The sequence below is a fragment of the Oreochromis niloticus genome, linkage group LG23 (genome assembly GCF_001858045.2).
Source record: "Oreochromis niloticus isolate F11D_XX linkage group LG23, O_niloticus_UMD_NMBU, whole genome shotgun sequence".
Taxonomy (NCBI): Eukaryota; Metazoa; Chordata; class Actinopteri; order Cichliformes; family Cichlidae; genus Oreochromis; species Oreochromis niloticus.
This window is the reverse complement of record NC_031986.2, coordinates 27,486,028-27,504,914: the sequence shown is the minus strand read 5'-3', so window position 1 is coordinate 27,504,914 and position 18,887 is coordinate 27,486,028. Positions and strand designations below refer to the sequence as shown.

General features: G+C 42.8%; 1 protein-coding gene and 1 gene segment (V, D, J or C); both read right to left on the bottom strand.

The window, feature by feature from the left end:
• Positions 1-7,156: 7,156 nt before the first annotated feature.
• LOC109194560 (immunoglobulin lambda-like polypeptide 1) lies at positions 7,157-9,727 on the bottom strand. Its single transcript, XM_025903271.1, has 4 exons — positions 9,580-9,727; positions 9,433-9,474; positions 7,799-8,107; positions 7,157-7,725 (listed from the first exon to the last, which is right to left on the bottom strand). The coding sequence occupies exons 1-4, from the start codon at positions 9,725-9,727 to the stop codon at positions 7,508-7,510; spliced, it is 717 nt and encodes a 238-aa protein (XP_025759056.1). The 3' UTR covers positions 7,157-7,507.
• A 379-nt stretch (positions 9,728-10,106) lies between these two features.
• On the bottom strand, positions 10,107-13,154 carry LOC109201570 (Ig kappa chain V-V region L7-like). The segment is given in 3 exon segments: positions 10,107-10,403; positions 11,362-11,747; positions 13,011-13,154. Coding segments are annotated over 3 exon segments (441 nt in total).
• Between the last annotated feature and the right edge of the window lie 5,733 nt (positions 13,155-18,887).

The window sequence follows — 18,887 nt, the reverse complement described above, 5'->3', positions numbered from 1 at the left end:
CAATTTGATTTATGAAGCTAAAATTTGTCAGCAACCATTATACATGTTCAAACTTTTGTATCACAACATTTTGATGTAAATTCGAGATGGTTGAGTAGAAGACCTGTGTTGTTTGAGGTGAATGACCTGTTTAATAATCAATAATCTTGTGAGACACATAAGCGTTGTTGTGACTCAGTGTGACCACTGGAGGGAAGTAAAGACTCTTTTGCAACATACAATCACGCTGCAGACTGCAGACAGTGCACAGGACAGTGGGAAAGGTTTAGTCATGCTTATAAGTTATCCAGAAATAAATTTAAACTTGGCCCAGAAGCAGCACCTGCTGTCTGGACTACAAGATCTTTCATTTGTTTCCATGTTCATTAAACATATAGATTACAAAGATATAGAGTTAGAAGTTTTAAAGCCCAGTTATTTGGATACATAATGTCTCATGTGTATAATTCAGGTTTTTTTATATTACATATTTTAGGTTCACCACCATGCACAAACACACACAGACACACACTCAAAAAATACTAAGTGTAACTGAATTAATATTTTGTGCTCTGTAATTTCATCCAGAAAATGTAACTGTAATGATCAGTGTTGCTCCTTAATCTGAAGCTGCTAACACGTTGCTCTGATGGTTGGATTAAAAGTCATTAAAGCTTTAAAGGTTTTTAAATCAAGCTTGAAATCGTCCAAAACAGCTGATTCAATACAAGCTTTGTGCCCTCGATTTATTTAATGTAGCAAAACCTTGTCAGTCATTAACACAGAGCAAATGAATAATAAAAAGTAAATGATGTAGCAGGTGGGTCAGATGGGGTCAGTTCAGCTCTGAGTGGGCGGAGCGCTCAGTGGAAAAGAATGAGATAGAGGGGTGCAGCAGCAGATATGGATCTGTTCTCAGTGGTTATTAGGACAGAAAAAAACAGTTGACAGCCAATCAGAGCTTCCCTTTGTGCAGCAGCTGGGCTGTGTGGGTTTCTGTGCGAGTTGGGGGTTCTCACTTTAATGTCACAGTGACAGTTACAGTTACAGCAACAGCCACAGTTGCACAATAATTCCAGGAAGTATTCAGATCCCTTCACTGCAGTGACTCTGTGTGCCATAATGATGAAATCGAATAAAGTTTTGTTTGTTTAGGTTTTTTGTTTTTGTTTTTTCGAAAAAAATTAGAAGTGAGGTCTGCTGCATCCTACAAAACCAATACGGGGAACACAAACTGGTCTTTAATAATGTTGGTCCTACAACATCTAAGCTGGTGTTTATTAAAATCAGTCATTAGGATGAATTTTAGGTTTGGCTGCACAAACCAACATTAAGGTTAATCTGAGCTACACTAGTGTTACATACAAGACGAGGTCATGTGTTTATTCACATGAATGCAGGTTTGACTTTAGTGGTCAGTAATGATGAACACAACTTAAAAATATATGTCAGAGATTTTTGGTGCAATTAGCACCATTCATGCAAAGAATATGGAAGAATCCAAAGTTAAACAGTATTATAGGAATTTAAAGTTTATGAAGTGATCGCATGAGAACAGTTCAGCGCTGAGTCTCGGACATCCTGCTCGTACGAGAAGACAAACCACACAGAGACAGACTCAGAAACCGCTGAAACAAACAACTTATTGTTCTTTTCGAAACAAACATGAGCGGTTCACCTCACATGTTTTTATTTCACTTCCATTTGATCATGTTTTTATTTTTTCCAGCTAAACACATGAAGTGAATCAATGATAAGTTTGGAATCAGGGCTTTCAGTATTTAGCTCATGTATGCTGGTGGAAAATTAGATGTCAGTGTCAGGAAATATTTCATCAACATTTGTTGTTTTCTAGTCTCAGTCTCTTCCATCTTTTGGTGGTTTGACGCTTCAAGAAATCAACACTGGATATTAGGTCAATGCAGTCTGGAAGGTCCCCTAAATTAAGTCTGTAAAGAAATTCTAAAGTTCACAGCTCTACAGCACTGACAGATCAGTAGTCTGGAGCTAAAGAGCTCCACTGGAGAATGCTATGTATTGCGTTTTAACGGACAGGCACATATTGTGCACCTCTCTCTGCCAGTGTTGTGAGAAAAAGGGAAGGTGCACAGCACATACAGAGAGGTGTTATGTCAGTCCTCAATAGAACGGATGTATCTCTCATATGCAGCTTCATCCATTAGAGTGTCAAGCTCAGCAGGTTTGGAAATGCTCATCTTCATGAGCCAACCTTCTTTGTAGCAAGATTTATTGACCAGACCAGGGTTGTCTGCCAGTAGCGTGTTGACCTCTACAACTTCTCCAGTTAAAGGAGAATAAAGCTCACTGGCTGCCTTTACACTTTCCAGAGCTCCAAACTCATCTTGCTGAGCCAGCTGTGTCCCCACCTCTGGCAGAGGTGGGGACACAGCTCTCCCTCTCCGTGAATCGCTACCTTATCGTGGTGGAGGGGTTTGTGTGTCACAGGGATCCCAGGGGCTATGTTGTCTGGGGGCTTTTGCCCCCTGGTAGGGTCTCCCATGGCAAATTGGTCCTGGGTGAGGGACCAGACAAAGAGCGATTCAGAAGACCCGTATGAAAAGAACATCGAGGGAACAGTTTACCCTGCCCGGGATAGGGTTACCGGGGCCCCGCCCTGGAGCCAGGCCCGGGGAGGGTGCCCGAGGGCAAGCGTCTGGTGGCCGGGCCTTAGTCCATGGGGCCCGGCCGGGCACAGCCCGAAGAGGAGACATGGGCCCATCCTCCCGCAGGCCCACCACCCGCAGGAGGCGCCATAGGGGTCGGGTGCAATGTGTGTCGGGCGGCGGCCAGGAGCGGAGGCCCTGGCGGATCGATCCCCGGCTGCCAAGACTGGCAATAGGGACATGGAATGTCACCTCTCTGGTGGGGAAGGAGCCTGAGTTAGTGCATGAGGTTGAGAAGTACCGGCTAGATATAGTCGGGCTCACCTCTACGCATGGCTTGGGCTCTGGAACTAGTCTCCTGGAGAGGGGCTGGACTCTGTCTCAGTCTGGAGTTGCCCCTGGTGAGAGGCGGCGGGCTGGGGTGGGTATTCTAATATCCCCCCGGCTTGCTGCCGGTACGTTGGGGTTTTTCCCGGTGGATGAGAGGGTTTGTTCCCTGCGCCTCAGGGTCGGGGAACGGGTCCTGACTGTCATCTGCGCTTATGCGCCGAGTGGCAGTTCAGAGTACCCAGCCTTCTTAGAGTCCCTGGGGGGGTGCTGGAAGGTGCCCCACCTGGAGACTCTGTTGTCCTACTGGGAGACTTCAATGCTCACGTGGGTAACGACAGCGAGACCTGGAGGGGCGTGATTGGGAGGAACGGCCTCCCTGATCTGAACCCGAGTGGTGTTTTGTTATTGGACTTCTGTGCAAATCACAGTTTGGCCATAACGAACACCTTGTTCGAACATAAGAGTGTCCATAAGTGCACGTGGCACCAGGACGCTCTAGGCCGCAGGTCGATGATCGATTTTGTAATCGTATCACCAGACCTGCGACCATATGTTCTGGACACTCGGGTAAAGAGAGGGGCTGAGCTGTCAACTGATCACCACCTGGTGGTGAGTTGGATCAGGTGGCGGGGGAGGATGCTGGACAGACCCGGTGCACCTAAACGCGTAGTGAGGGTGTGCTGGGAACGTCTAGCAGAGGCCCCAGTCCGCGAGATCTTCAACGCACACCTCCGGCAGAGCTTCAACAACATTCCGAGGGAGACTGGGGACATTGAGTCCGAATGGACCATGTTCAGCGTCTCCATTGCCGAAGCTGCTGCATTGAGCTGCGGCCGCAAGGTGGTTGGTGCCTGCCGTGGTGGTAATCCCCGAACCAAATGGTGGACACCAGGGGTGAAGGGAGCCACCAGGCTGAAGAAGGAGTCCTATCGGGCTTGGTTAGCCTGTGGGACTCCAGAGGCAGCTGACAGGTATCGACAGGCCAAGCGGAATGCGGCTCGGGCAGTGGCTGAAGCAAAAACTCGGGTGTGGGAGGAGTTCGGAGAGGCCATGGAAAAAGACTTTCGGACTGCCTCGAAGAGATTCTGGCAAACCGTCAGGCGTCTCAGGAGGGGAAAGCGGTGCTCTACCTGCACTGTGTATAGTGCTGGCGGAGCGCTGCTGACGTCGACTGAGAAAATTGTCAGACGGTGGAAGGAATACTTCGAGGACCTCCTTAATCCCACTGACACGTCTTCCGAGGAGGAAGCAGAGTCTGGGGATGAGGGGAATGACCCGCCAATTTCTGGGGTCGAGGTCACTGAGGCAGTTAAACAACTCCTCGGTGGCAGAGCCCCTGGTGTTGATGAGGTCCGCCCCGAGTTCCTGAAGGCTCTGGACGTTGTAGGGCTGTCCTAGTTGACACGCCTCTACAATGTTGCGTGGAGATCAGGGGCAGTACCCCTGGACTGGCAGACCGGGGTGGTGGTCCCCATCTTTAAGAAGGGAGACCGGAGGGTGTGTTCCAACTACAGGGGGATCACACTCCTCAGCCTCCCTGGGAAAGTCTATGCCAGGGTGCTGGAAAGGAGAGTTCGTCCGTTAGTCGAACCTCGGATACAGGAGGAACAATGCGGTTTTCGTCCTGGTCGCGGAACACTGGACCAGCTCTTTATCCTCTCGAGGATACTTGAGGGTGCATGGGAGTTTGCCCAACCAGTCTACATGTGTTTTGTGGACTTGGAGAAGGCATTCGACCGTGTCCCTCGGGGTGTCCTGTGGGAGGTGTTGCGGGAGTATGGGGTGTCTGGCCCACTGCTACGGGCCATTCGATCCCTATACAACCGTTGTAAGAGTTTGGTTCGCATTGCCGGCAATAAGTCGGACTCGTTTCCGGTGGGTGATGGGCTCCGCCAGGGCTGCCCTTTATCACCGATTCTGTTCATAATTTTTATGGACAGGATTTCTAGGCGCAGCCAAGTGGCAGAGGGCTTTCACTTCGGTGGCCTCAGAATCTCATCTCTGCTTTTTGCGGATGATGTGGTTCTGATGGCTTCATCGGGTGGGGGCCTCCAGCTCGCACTGGAACGGTTCGCAGCCGAGTGTGAAGCAGCGGGAATGAGGATCAGCACCTCCAAATCTGAGGCCATGGTTCTCAGCTGGAAAAGGGTGGAATGCCCACTCCGGGTCGGGGATGAGTTCCTGCCCCAAGTGGAGGAGTTTAAGTATCTCGGGGTCTTGTTCGCGAGTGATGGGAGAAGGGAGCCGGAGATCGACAGACGGATTGGTGCTGCGGCTGCAGTGATGCGGACGCTGCACCGGTCCGTCGTGGTGAAGAGGGAGCTGAGTGTAAAAGCGAAGCTCTCAATTTACCGGTCGATCTACGTCCCGACCCTCACCTATGGCCACGAGCTGTGGGTAGTGACCGAAAGAACGAGATCGCGGATACAAGCGGCAGAAATGAGCTTCCTCCGAAGGGTGGCTGGCCTCTCCCTTAGAGATAGGGTGAGAAGTTCGGCCATCCGGGAGGGGCTCAGAGTAGAGCCGCTGCTCCTCCACATCGAAAGGAGCCAGTTGAGGTGGTTCGGGCATCTGACAAGGATGCCCCCTGGGCGCCTCCTGGGTGAGGTGTTCCGGGCATGTCCCACCGGGAGGAGGCCCCGGGGCAGACCCAGGACGCGCTGGAGAGATTATATCTCTCGGCTGGCCTGGGAACGCCTTGGTGTTCCCCCGGATGAGCTGGAGGAGGTGGCTGGGGAGAGGGAGGTCTGGGCTTCTCTGCTTAGGCTGCTGCCCCCGCGACCCGACTTCGGATAAAGCGGATGAGGATGGATGGATGGATTGTTGTTTTCTGCCGCTTGTTTGAAGCATATTTATTTTTGTTGTGCAGCTTTAACAAAGTCAGGTGTTTGAGTTTATTGCAGTGTAATCTTCACTGTTAATCAGGACCATCTGGCCCCTTAACTACCAGAATACTTCAGTTTTAGTCAGTTTCAAAAGTTAGCAAAAAATAGAAGTACAATCGATGAAATTAATACAGAATGTTTAGTAGAAAAAGTAAATACAGCATTCAGGGCAATTCAAATAAAATGAAAATTTTTAAAAACTAAAACAATTTGACAGACTTCAATCTGCTTGAAAGAGATTCAGTTCAAAAGTTAAAAAGCGATCCATGTTTGTTTGAAAAGTTAAAGGATGCCCTTGAGGGTAGCAGCGCTAACAGCTGCACTGATATCATGACATTGTTCAGAGGCTTTAAACAATCTCACCATGGAACACACAATAACACATAATTTACATAACTGATATATAGATATGCAGAACAAAAAAAAAAACCCACACACACAACCTGAAAAAAAGCGGTCTAATATGATTAGTTAGATAAGTCTGTGTAGCAAAAGTAGCTATTTACTGGATGTCTGATCACAACCATCTCACAATAGAAAAAAATATCGCATTTGCTTTTTTTTAGAACAACCCCAATTCAACATTTTTTTCTGTGAACCATTTGGACATCTCAAAAATATATCAGTGGGTAAACAGGGTTTCAAGTCTCTGTAAAGATGAATTCTGTTACATCTTCAACTTAAGTTGATGTAAAGATGATATCTTTACTTTACTGAGACTGAGTCCAGAAAACAACATCCACGGGTTCCTGATAGTTTGGTTCCTTTAGTTAGAGAGTTTTTAATTCTGTGTCCTTTAATAAGAAAATCACATTATCTGTATAAAGAAACATTTGATTTGCGACGTCTGAAAGAGGACAGAGCTTACAACTGGAGTTCGCTTTCATAGTTATATCTGCTTTGAATCATGGAGAACATGTTAAATAATATTTTAGGTCATAGAGCTAATTGTTGTTGAATGACATAAACACGTTGGTGAGATCCATAAATGTGTCTGCTAAATATGTCCTTTACAAAATGAAAGCCAATCAAGATGAACTCTAATTCTAATTTATTTTAACATTTAAAATTTCATATTCAAATAAATATTGGGTCATTGTGTTTAACACTTTTTTTTTGCACCAGGAAGGAATTCATGATTTTGTGTGTGAACATTATGATTTTGAATATTTACTTCCACACTATGATATCACATAGTGTCATGACTATGCAATCCCAATGATAGTGAACTAAAAATAAGGCTCAGACACACCTGCATGTTCTTTATCTAACAGATTTATGGTTTCATGTTATCTTTCTTTAAAATCCTGTTTCTATCTCATTAAACATTTGTTCTTCTTTTACCACTAGTCGTTGCCTATCAGCATGTATTGGGAGTGCTGCTGTTTCTCGCAGTTTTCTACAAAATTAAACTCAAACAAGCAAGATTTTTTTGTTTGCTTTATTTGGAATATTGCAGAGAAATACTTTGAAGAGCAGGCAACACTTTGTTTTAATTAAACAAATGCTATAAATGATGAATTATCTACTAGGGAGCTAATAATTCAGCCTTTTCTGTTTCAGCTCTTTTTTAATATTGAAATAAAAAAGAAAGTAAAAAAACAGCCAAAATGCTGCACTGTTACAGATTTTTCTAAATCCTGAGTGATAAATGATATAAAAAGCGATAAGCCAAGAAGAAGGAAACAGTCAGTCAGCTGCGTGTTTGCAGTTGCGTCTGACGAGCCTGAGCAGAAAGACTCCACAGCAGTACACCAGACTCTTCGTGATCAGCACCGTGTACACCAGGCAGAGCAGTTTTACTTGTTTTTGAGACACAGGATGTTCTGATGATGGACGTTCTGTTAAAGTTTGATTGGTGGAAAGTGTATCTGGTGGAAGTTCTTTTGGTGGACTTTGAGAAACTCCTGAAACAGAAAAGTCACATTTGAGTAGCTGCGTAGCCAATTTCATGCTGAAAAGGCAACAAACTTTCATTACCTTCCTCTATTTGTTGCTCCACCGTCCCCCCCTCGTGTGTGACAGAACAGTCATATGTATGTGAGTTCTCGTCTCGCTGATGGATCAACAAGATGCTGGCAGTGTAATCGGACTCTATGACGTCCAGCTGTTCTGTGCCACCAGGGGTCAATGCCAGCGAAGATCCGTCCTGCTCCTGCCTTTTCCAGGTGATCTGGACCACAGGAGGAACCATTTGTGAGGCCACACACAGCAGGGATCTCTTCTCCTCCAGATGATCACTGGATGCTGCTTGGTACACTGTCACCGAGGGCTTCAGTACCGGCATATCTGAAGTTTGACAGCAGACACAGAATTTCACTCAGTGTGACCTGACAGGCTTCATTATCACCAAACTACCCATCAGTGCCTGTCGGCCATGTAATGGCTCATCTTAAACACTTAATAATATTCAGATGATTTATTGTTATAATATACAATATAATAGCATATATTAAAGGCAGAATTATATTTATCAAAGTTAAACTGATTTCATTAACATACAATATTTAATACAATTAACTCCTTTGTCCTTTACGTCTCTTTTATCACAATTTAAAATTATAACAATACAATGTAACACATCTATAGATGTAAAAATAAATCACATCCTTCACATATTATTGCTACAGTATTGATATAAACCATAATGTGCTTCATACATTATGGTTTCTGTTTATATTTGAACCATATAGTTTGTAATTATTCTAAAACTGTTGCAAATAAGATTTCATATATACGATGTGAATATTTGTATATCGGTTTTTATAATATGTCAGAATTTAATTGTATCTTTGTTTTCATTATGATTTTATATTTGGGATCTCTTAATCTCTTAAAATATATAATTAAGGTTAGTATGTAAGTATTACAGTAATTTCATCTGAAAACATTTATGAGAAATATTCGTACATGGGATTTTTTTAATCTATATTGTGATTAATATAACTAAATATTTTTATGACATTTAATGACATTAAAATGATCAAAGATCAGTAACTTCAGAACATTATGTTCACATTCGTTCCCATGAGACGTAATTTTTTCATGTATAGTTAAAAAATAGCAATTTTTTCGATATGTGAAACATAACTTAAAGCGTTGGAGGCAAACACAATCAGTTCTGTATAATGCACTACATTTAATTTAAATTTAAATTTCCAAATGACATCCACTACAATATTCTAGATTATGTTAAGTCAGTAGTTTTTTTTTAACTTTCCTTAAATGTGTCTTAAGGCTCAAATATGAATAACATTTTATTTATAAACTTATGATTTACTGCAAATATGTCCACAATGTTTAATTTGAATGATTTTGTTTTACAAATCCCAGTGAATCTGTTGTCTTTTTGAGCTTACAAACAAATATAAAAATAAAATAAATAAAAAGGTGTTGAAATTTGTTAGATAAGGATTAGTTGTAACCCTGCTCACATCAGACTTTTAGGACTTTTCACGATTAAAAAAAACAATGAATACCTCACATATTCAGTGAGATTCACATTTTTTTTCGACCTTAATAAAAACACATTTAAAGTCGGGCATAACGGAAACTGGCTTTGAACAAATTGTCATTTTGAACGCTGTAAGGAAAATGAATTCATTTGTTCTTACCTGTTACGTACAGTTTAACTCCAGAGCCAAAGATCCTGTCCCCTCACACAGTGACACAGACCAGTACAAAAACCTGTCTGATGTTGAATGTGACAGCTGAGGTAAAGCAGTGTCATACACCGATCAGACGTAACATTATGACTCTGCCTGATTTTGTGTTGGTCCCTCTTTTGCTGCCAAAACAGTCCTGAGGCATGGATTCCACTCGACCCCTGAAGATGTGCTGTGATATCTGGCACTGAGATGTTAGCAACAGATCCTTGAAGTCCTGTAAGTTGTAAGGAAGGACCTCCATGGATCACACGTGTTTGTCCTGTAGATCCCACAGATGCTCAGTTACTGGTTCACCACTGTTTCTTCCTTGGTCCACTTTTAATGCATAGTGACCACCGCAGGAACACCCCACAAACGCTGCATTTTTGAAAAAGCCCGGTTGTCTGGAGTCTTAGAGTCACTTAGCCATTACCATTTTGTCAAACTCACTCAAATCCTTACACTCGCCCAGTTTTTCTGTTTCTAACACACCAACTTTGAGGAGAAAATGTTTACTTGCTCCTTAATATATCCTACCCACTAACAGGTGCTGTGATGAAGAGATAATCTTGTCACCTGTCGTGGTCATATTGTAAGGTCTGATTAGTCTATTTCAGCTCCGTGATTTGGTTTAGTCGAGATGAATTAATGTTGTAAAAACTGCATGAAGCTGAATATTCTGCATAACTTCTGCCTCCAGATGATGAGCTACCTGAGCTGACCTTTGTTTCACAAGTTTCTTCTTGTCCAAACAGCAGGTTGGCAGCTTCATTCAGAATTAAACTTCTCAACAATGTTTTGATGGAGTAGCACTGTAACAGGATTCATTTGCTGTGGCAGGGTGTAGTCTGTGGCTCAGCTGCACAGGAGTTCAGGGGCAGTGTCAGGAGAGCCTGGTGGACACAGCTGACAGCGATTGTCTGGAATCAATGAACGGTCTGCAAAGATAAAACTGTGCAAATAAGTCACTTTAACTGCACCAGCCGACCCATCTGAGTGTGTTTTGGGACCTAGCAACAGCCAACAAGTGTTACAATATCAGTATGCACTTTGGTCGTCCTCTGGCTTCTAAGAACAAATATCTGTCCAGCTAAACGGTTTCTTCTGTTTGTTCAAGATTATAAACACGGTAGAGACAAAAAAAAAAAAAAAACTCCACAGACAAAATAGAAACTTGCTGCATGTTTTGTAGTTTAACTGCCTGCAAATCTAAGCATGATTATTATGATGAGTCCTCATGGAGGAACCAGCACATGACAGCAATGACTGTAAAGGAAAAGAAACCAACCTGTATGCTCTGTGCAGATGTGCAAGGTTACAGAAATAAGAGTTGGACAATCAAAGACACCAAAAAGACACCAAAGCACAGCTTGCACTCGCGGATGTGATGTAACTTTTAGCGTTGGCTGACATTCATGAGGATGACAGTCACAACTATAATGTTACTAAAGGGTGTGTTTGGCCAGTTGGCTATACTTTGAGAATCCTGGATTCAAACTGTTGGGGTTCTTTTTATTATTTTTTATTATTTCTATTTTTTCAAAGCCATATGCTTTGTGGTTTCTGGAGCTGTGATCACTCTTTTTGGTGTTTTGGTTTTCCCTCAGTTGCTGATCACCAGCTGTTCTTGTAGAGGAATATTGCTTCCCCCCAAAAATATAGACACTTCTGTTTGATGTTTGTCAGAAGAAGCTAATATTTGTGGAATTTTACAGTCTGCTGTTTTTGACCTGAATGTGAACACATGGCACTTTTATCTGTTACTCCCAATTCTGTCATCTTTTGGCTCTTATTGAATTTATTTTGGTCTTGATTATTTTTACTTCTTATATAAATAGAATACAAACTAGTTGTTATGGTTTTAAAGGTGATGCCTGTGTCAGTGTGTGTGTGAACCTGGTCTGTGGTCTGCTGCTGTTCCTTTGATGGTTTTTGTTCAGTCTGCAGGGATGTTTTGTCACTGTGAGAGCTTTGAGCACAGCAGCAGTAGTAGATGGCTGAATGAACGAGGCTAACTGCATTTATCTCCAACTCACAGCTGTTCTCATTTTTCACAGCTGAGAAATCTTTTTTCTGAGCATGGTTGTAGTCACTGTCGACTTCACCAGTGCGTATGTTAATATGAAGAATCACTCTGAACTTATCATCGTCTTTCTTCTGGTACCAGTGCACATAGCTGCCACTGCACTGGGCAGTTCCACAGCTGAAGGAGACTTTTTTGCCAGGTGTTGCAGTCAAAGTTAAATCTTTCTGCATCAGCTCTGCAGCCATGGTAACCAGCGCTGCAAAGACACAGAGAGAAAAATGTCAGTTTGATGGTGTTTCTTACATGTAGTTTTTGTTGGGCTTAAACTCACCTAAACACAGACAACACAGAGCAGCAGCTGGGAGGAAAAGCATTGTGTGAACCGCTGTGTTCAGTGACGTTTCCTCTGGTGAATCTGAGGAGAAGTGATGCTTTGATAGAAACGAGGCCAAACAAGGACAGTTTATATGATCAGACGAGGACCACGTGTTTCTAACAACTCCTAAAACCTCCCATTAACTGCTGCAGCTGTCAGTGCTGCTGCTGAGTGACAGCTGAGGCGTGTGTTGCAGTTTTCCACTGAGACTGAGGTTTGCAAAACATTAACCTTCAAATATAGAGTGGAATTTATTTATTATTTCAGTCGTATCTTTTCTTCACTTTCTATGAAGTCAGTCAACAAAATGTCTTAAAACTATGATGACTTCAAAACTAAAAATATTTGTTCCCACAGACACAGACTGAGGAACATAAATGGACTTGATGTAGTCTGAAATATTTTCGACCATGTGTGGAAACAATAATATCATCAACATACAAATCCATGATATGATACATATCAACTTTTAACGTTCAGGAGGAAAAACCTCCCATACAACTGGTCTGTGACATTTTTTCTTTCTTATCCACCTTTACTGTGTACTCCCAGTACTCCCAGTTAGCTGTCAACTTTAATTACAAGTACTAATTTTACCCTTTCATATTATGAGCATTTTAACCTGTACAATTTAAATACTGAAAATTTCTCTAACTGTTGTCTCTCAGACTGAGACGGAGCTGTGGTTTCTTGCTTTTCCTCTGATGGTTTTTGTTCAGCCTGCAGGGATGATTTCACACTGTGAGTACTTTTGTAACAAGAGCAGTAGTAGATGGCTGAATGAACGTCTTTAACTGTTTTTAGCTCCAAAGCCCAGCTGCCCTGATTATTCACTGCTGAGAAATCATTTTGCTGAGGGTGGTTATAGCCTCAATTTATTGCACCGCTGCTTATGTCAATAGAAAGAAGCATTCTGAATAATTCTCTTGTGTCTTTCTTCTGGTACCAGTATACAACAGTACTGCTGCACTGGTCAGTTCCCCCACAGCTGAAGGAGACACTTTCTCCAGCTCTCCTGGTCAGAGTTAAATCATTCTGTATCAGCTCTTCAGCCACAGTAATCACTGTGGTAGAGACACAGACAGGTTAGTATGGCAGTGTTTGTTACAGATGGTAGACTCTTGTTTCAATAAAATCACTCACCTGAACACAGACAGCACAGAGCAGCAGCTGGGAGGAAAAGCATCGTGTGCAGTGATGGTTTCTCTCCTGAACCTGGAGAGAAGTGGTGCTCTGTTAGGCTGATGCAGAACAATGGCAAGTTATAAGATCTTACAAGTACCACGTGGTTTCTAACAGCCTTACAACATCCACGTGTAAGGGTGGTGCTGACTGACAGCTGAAACCATCCTATAGTTTAAAGGAACATTTAAATGTTTTCCCATAGAAAGAAATGTATTTGCTTTTCCAACCATTCATATTTATTCATAGTTCAGAGTTTATTCATACTTTCTGAGAAGAGATAAAACCGTGTGACTTATTCTGCTATTTTAGAGATGCAATGAATTAGAATTCCACAAAGATCCTGATCTCTGATTTTAGCTTTGAAATATTTCCTTTTTCTCCGTCAACCTAAATCACAGAAGTGGAAGATGGATGGATTTTCCCTTTCAATTCATTGGTTCAGTTTTCATTGCTCATACTTCTGATTCTTGTGTTTGATGATCCAACTGAGTGGAATAACAAAACTACAGACTTCAGTGTTTGGAGATCAATATTCTTTATAGTGTAATTACTTTTTAAGACACTGATAAAAGGTTTTAACATTTACACTGAAGTATGTAACTGACGCCAGTATTTGAAAACCAGTTATGTTTTTCACATAAAACATGAAGATATTTCTTTGATCTTTTTTCATATTTAGATATTTATCTATCCTTAATTCTTCTTAATTGTCACAACAGATTGTGGATTACACGTTTGTGCTCTGCCCAACTTTACTTGCATAAACCGTTTGTTCTGGTTGTTCCATCGAACTTAGAGCAAACAGGGAGGTTGCAGAGTGCCCCCTGGTGGACCAGCTGTGAAACATCAATATTCATGACATTGCCATAGTGTCACTGTGACATATTGAAAGGTGTTTCTCTTGTCTAATCTGTTTTTAATTGTTCATTTATTGATCACTCTAAATGGTGATACTGATATATTGTCAAATCAACCAATATATCAGTGAGGCTCTAGAAATAACAAACCAACCACCATCTGAATCTTATCAGCGTTCACATGTATTCTTACACCATCACAGTACAATAACACTGTTGTAGAAGATGAGTGCACTCCACGTCCGTATTGTTCATAGATACATAGACAGCTTTCCTGGAAGAGTGATCTCCCCTCTGTTGGTCTACCTTTAAAATTTTAGAGGTAATTAAGAAACATTTGGAGTTTGGATATATAACACACTGAAAATTTAGAACTAAAGCCACCAAAACAATTGTTCCATTTTTTCTTTTTTCCATTTTTTTAAGATAATAAGCTTTTGACTTTGATTTGTGGAGATCTAAATCCTGAAATTTTTTTTAGCCTCAGACTAAAATGGAAGCAATACATGTGAACCTGGGCTGTGGTTTCTTGCTGCTCCTCTGATGGTTTTTGTTCAGCCTTCAGGGATGATTTCACACTGTGGGAACTCTGAGAACAGGAGCAGTAGTAGATGGCTGAATGAATGACTTTAACTGTTTTTAGCTCCAACGCCCAGCTGTTCTGTTTTACCACAGCAGAGAAATCATTCTGCTGAGGGTGGTTGTAGCCTGAAGTGATCGCACCAGTGCGTCTGTTAATACCAATAATCACTCTGATTTTGTCACTGTCTTTCTTCTGATACCAGTACACAGCTGCAGTGCTGCACTGGTCAGTTCCCCCACAGCTGAAGGAGACACTTTCTCCAGCTCTCCTGGTCAGAGACAAATCATTTTGTAACAGCTCTGTGGCCATGGTAAACAGCGCTGCAGAGACACACACAGGTTAGTATGTCAACGTTTGTTACAGATGGTGTCTTCTTGTTTGAATAAAACCACTCACCTGAGCTCAGGCAGCACAGAGCAGCAGCTTGGAGGAAACACATTGTGTGCAGTGATGTTTCTTCAGCTGAATCTGAAGAGAAGTGGCACTGTGACAGAGCAGAGGCCAAACAAGTATTAATAAGATACTGTTTGAAATCACGTGACGAGGCTCACGTGATTTCAAACGGGTCCTCAAACCACCCTGCAGCTGAAGATCACACAGCTGCTGATTAACAAGTGATGCAGTCTTGAAATTTTTCCACTGAATCTGAGGTGTGAAGAAGAATAATCATCAGTGTGAAAGTCTGAAAACTGCTTGATTAGCCATGCGTGTAAACTACAGTGTCATAGAAAACATTTCTTCACAATAAAACAACACAATAACATGTTTATAAAAGATGTTTCAGCTCTGCTTTTTGTGTTCTTCACACATATGATAATCTTTCCTGCATGAGTGATCTCTCTTCTGCTGATCTCTCTGTATATTTTTAGAATCAGAATCTGAACGTCTTTATTGTCATTGTCACAGGTACAACTAAATTAAAAGTGGTCCCTGATCAGTGCATCATCCCTAAAAATATGAAAATATAAATAAAACAATAACATTCAATAAAATCAATAAATAAAATACTTAAAGTGCTAATAAGAAAAGTATTAGCAAACATTCCCATGTACATGCTTCAGTCAGCGCACAGATTAATGCAAGAGTGGTGTGATGGACATTCCTTGTAGCAGCATTCAGACGTGTTATTGCAGTTGGATAAAAGCTGTCTTTAAGTCTATTTGTCCTTACACTGATTGCTCTGTACCGTCTGCCCGAGGGCAACAGTTCAAACAGGGAGTGTCCAGGATGTGAGGTATCTTTTATAATGTTTTGAGCATTTTTAAGACAGCAGGTGTTGTGTAGATCTTCCAGCATGGGGAGAGGGCAGCCAATGATCCTTTGGACGGTGTTAATGATCCCTTGGAGTGCTTTCCTCTGAGCCACTGTGCAGCTAGTGTACCAGATGCATATGCAATATTTAGTACACTCTCAATGGTGGCTCTGTAGAAGGACACCAGCAGTTTCTGTGTGATGTTATTCCTCCTGAGAATTCTCAGGAAGTGCAGTCTCTGTTGGGCCTTTTTCAGGAGCTCAGAGGTGTTCGCACTCCAAGAAAGGTTCTCCTCCATGTTGACTCCCAGGAAGCGAAAGTTTGCCGCCCTTTCTACACAGTCCCCATTGATGAATAATGGTGGGATCTCTGCCTTTTTCCTTCTGAAGTCTATTATGAGTTCTTTGGTCTTTGAACTATTGAGGAGGAGGTTATTGGCCTTACACCATGACGACAGCTGCTCCACCTCGTCTCTGTAAGCAGACTTGTCACCCCTGGAAATGAGCCCCACCACGGTGGTGTCGTCTGCAAACTTCACAAAGATGTTGCTCTGGTGGAGAGGAGTGCAGTCGTGTGTGTAGAGAGAGTAGAGTAGTGGACTGAGCACACAGCCCTGGGGTGAGCCAGTGCTGAGACTCAGGGCCGAGGATGTGTGATGGCCAACTCTGACTCTCTGTCTACGGTCTGAGAGGAAACTGTTGATCCACATTCAGGTGCTGTATGGAACCCCCAGGTCTTGTAGCTTGACCACCAGTTTGTGTGGAAGGATGGTGTTAAAAGCTGAGCAGTAATCCACGAAAAGCATCCACACCATGCTCCTCCATGTTACGGCAGCATGGAGTACTGTGGCAACAGCGTCTTCCGTGGACCGGTTTGCTCTGTAGGCAAACTGGTGTGGATCCAGGCTGCAGGGCTGCTGTGATGTGTCTGAGGACCAGCTTCTCAAATCATTTCATTACCACTGGGGTGAGTGCCACTGGTCTGCAGTCATTCAGGCTGGTGATGTGGGGCTTCTTATGGTGGAGGACTTCAGGCAGAGTGGGACAGTCACCTGTGCGAGGGATTTGTTGAAGATGGTGGTGAAGATCCCAGCCAGCTGTTCTGCACAATCTCTCAATATTCGACCTGACACACCATCAGGACCCTCCACCTTTCTCGGGTTAATGGCCCACAGAGTGTGCCTCACCTTGTGTTCTTCCAGGGTGAGGGTGGTGCTGCTGTGGGCCGCGTGTTGCTGCTGTGGCTCCAATACCTCCGGTACCATGGCGTCAAAGCGGGCGAAGAAGATATTCAGCTCCTCCGCTAGCGCCAGGTCACCTTCCGCAGCTCTGAGGTTGATTTTATAGTTTGTTAGATGCTGGATGCCCTGCCACACCTGCCGGCTGTTGTTACTCTCCAGATGGTCCTCAATCCTCCTCCTATAGTCCCCCTGTTGCCAGACCTGAACGCCATGTTCCTCTCCTTCAGCAGCTGCTTGACCTCCCAGGTCATCCAGGGCTTTTGGTTGGGATAACCCCGGATACATTTGTCTACTGTACAGTGTCTATGCAGTGTTTTATGTACCAGAGAACACTGTCTGTGAACATTTTCAGGTCCTGATGTTCAAACATATCCCAGTTAGTCCTGTGAATTAAAGGTGACTGATTTCATTTGAGGTGATTTCAGGAGTTCTGAAATGTGTAACTTTGAAATCTTATCATTAAAACCATCAACACTTTGTTTCTTTTTCTTCTTTCTGTTAAGATAATAAGCAATTTGAGTGAAAACCACTTTTATTTAGTGCAAACATACTAGACCAGAAAACTTCCCACTGAGCTCTCAGCCTTCATTACAAATAGTCATTTCACTGTTTGCTGATATAAAGACTTCGATTTGTGCAATTTAAATGCTGAAATTTCCGTAACTCTGTTCTTGTGTCTCAGACTGAGATGGAGGTGACATATGTGAATGTGGGTTGTGGTTTCTTGCTTTTGCTCTGATGGTTTTTGTTCAGCCTGCAGGGATCATTTGTCACTATGAGAACTTTTAGAGCAACAGCAGTAGTAGGTGGCTGAATGAACGTCTTTAACTTTCTTTATCTCCAACTCCCAGCCATCCTGTTTCTTTACAGCTGAGAAATCTTCTTCCTCGGGGTGGTTGTAGCCTTTAGTAATTGCACCATTTTTCGTGCTGATAGAAAGAAGCATTCTGAATAATTCTCTTGTGTCTTTCTTCTGGTACCAGTCTACAACTGCAGTGTTGCACTGGTCAGTTCCACCACAGCTGAAGGAGACACTTTCACCAGCTCTCCTGGTCAGAGTTAAATCACTCTGTATCAACTCTTCAGCCACAGTAACCATCACTGTGGAGACACAGACAGGTTAGTATGGCAGATTGGTACTGATGTTGTGCTCTTGTTTGAATAAAATCACTCACCTGAACACAGACAGCACAGAGCAGCAGCTGGGAGGAAAAGCATTGTGTGCAGTGAAGGTTTCTCTGGTGAACCAGGAGAGAAGTAGAGCTCCAATGCAGCTGAGGCCAAACAAGGATAATCATACAAGTACCACGTGGTTTTTAACATAACTCCCGTCAGCTCCAGCAGCTGACGGATAAGACTGCTACTGATCAACACTGAAGCTTCTGTGTGGTTTTTAAACTGGTTTGAATTTCATAAGGCACAGGCAAACCTTGTGTTGTTATCCTGCAGATAATGTGGAGACACTATTTACATTATAAGAAAAATAAGAATAGTCTCCTTTTAGGAGTTTGAGGATTGATTGATGATGATTTATCCCCATCTGCTGGTGAAAAGACTGCACTAAGTATCATCTTAACACTTCAATAATCACAGAGAAGCTTCATTATATTACTAAAATTATTCGTCCATTTGAATTCAAACACATATGAACTTGAGTAACACTCCATTCTTAATCCATAGGGTTTAATATAATGTCTGCCCACTGTTAGAGGTTATAACAGGGTTCAGGGTAACGTCCATGTCTCTGTGCCTGTCTTATGTTTCCTGTTTTACTTTGATAGTCCCGTGTTCTTTGTTAATGTTTCCAGTTTACTTCCCCTTGGTCTCATCATATTTGATTACTCCCAGCTGTGCTCTCCTCCTGTGTCTCATTCCCTCGTTATCCCTCAGTGTGTTTAAGCCC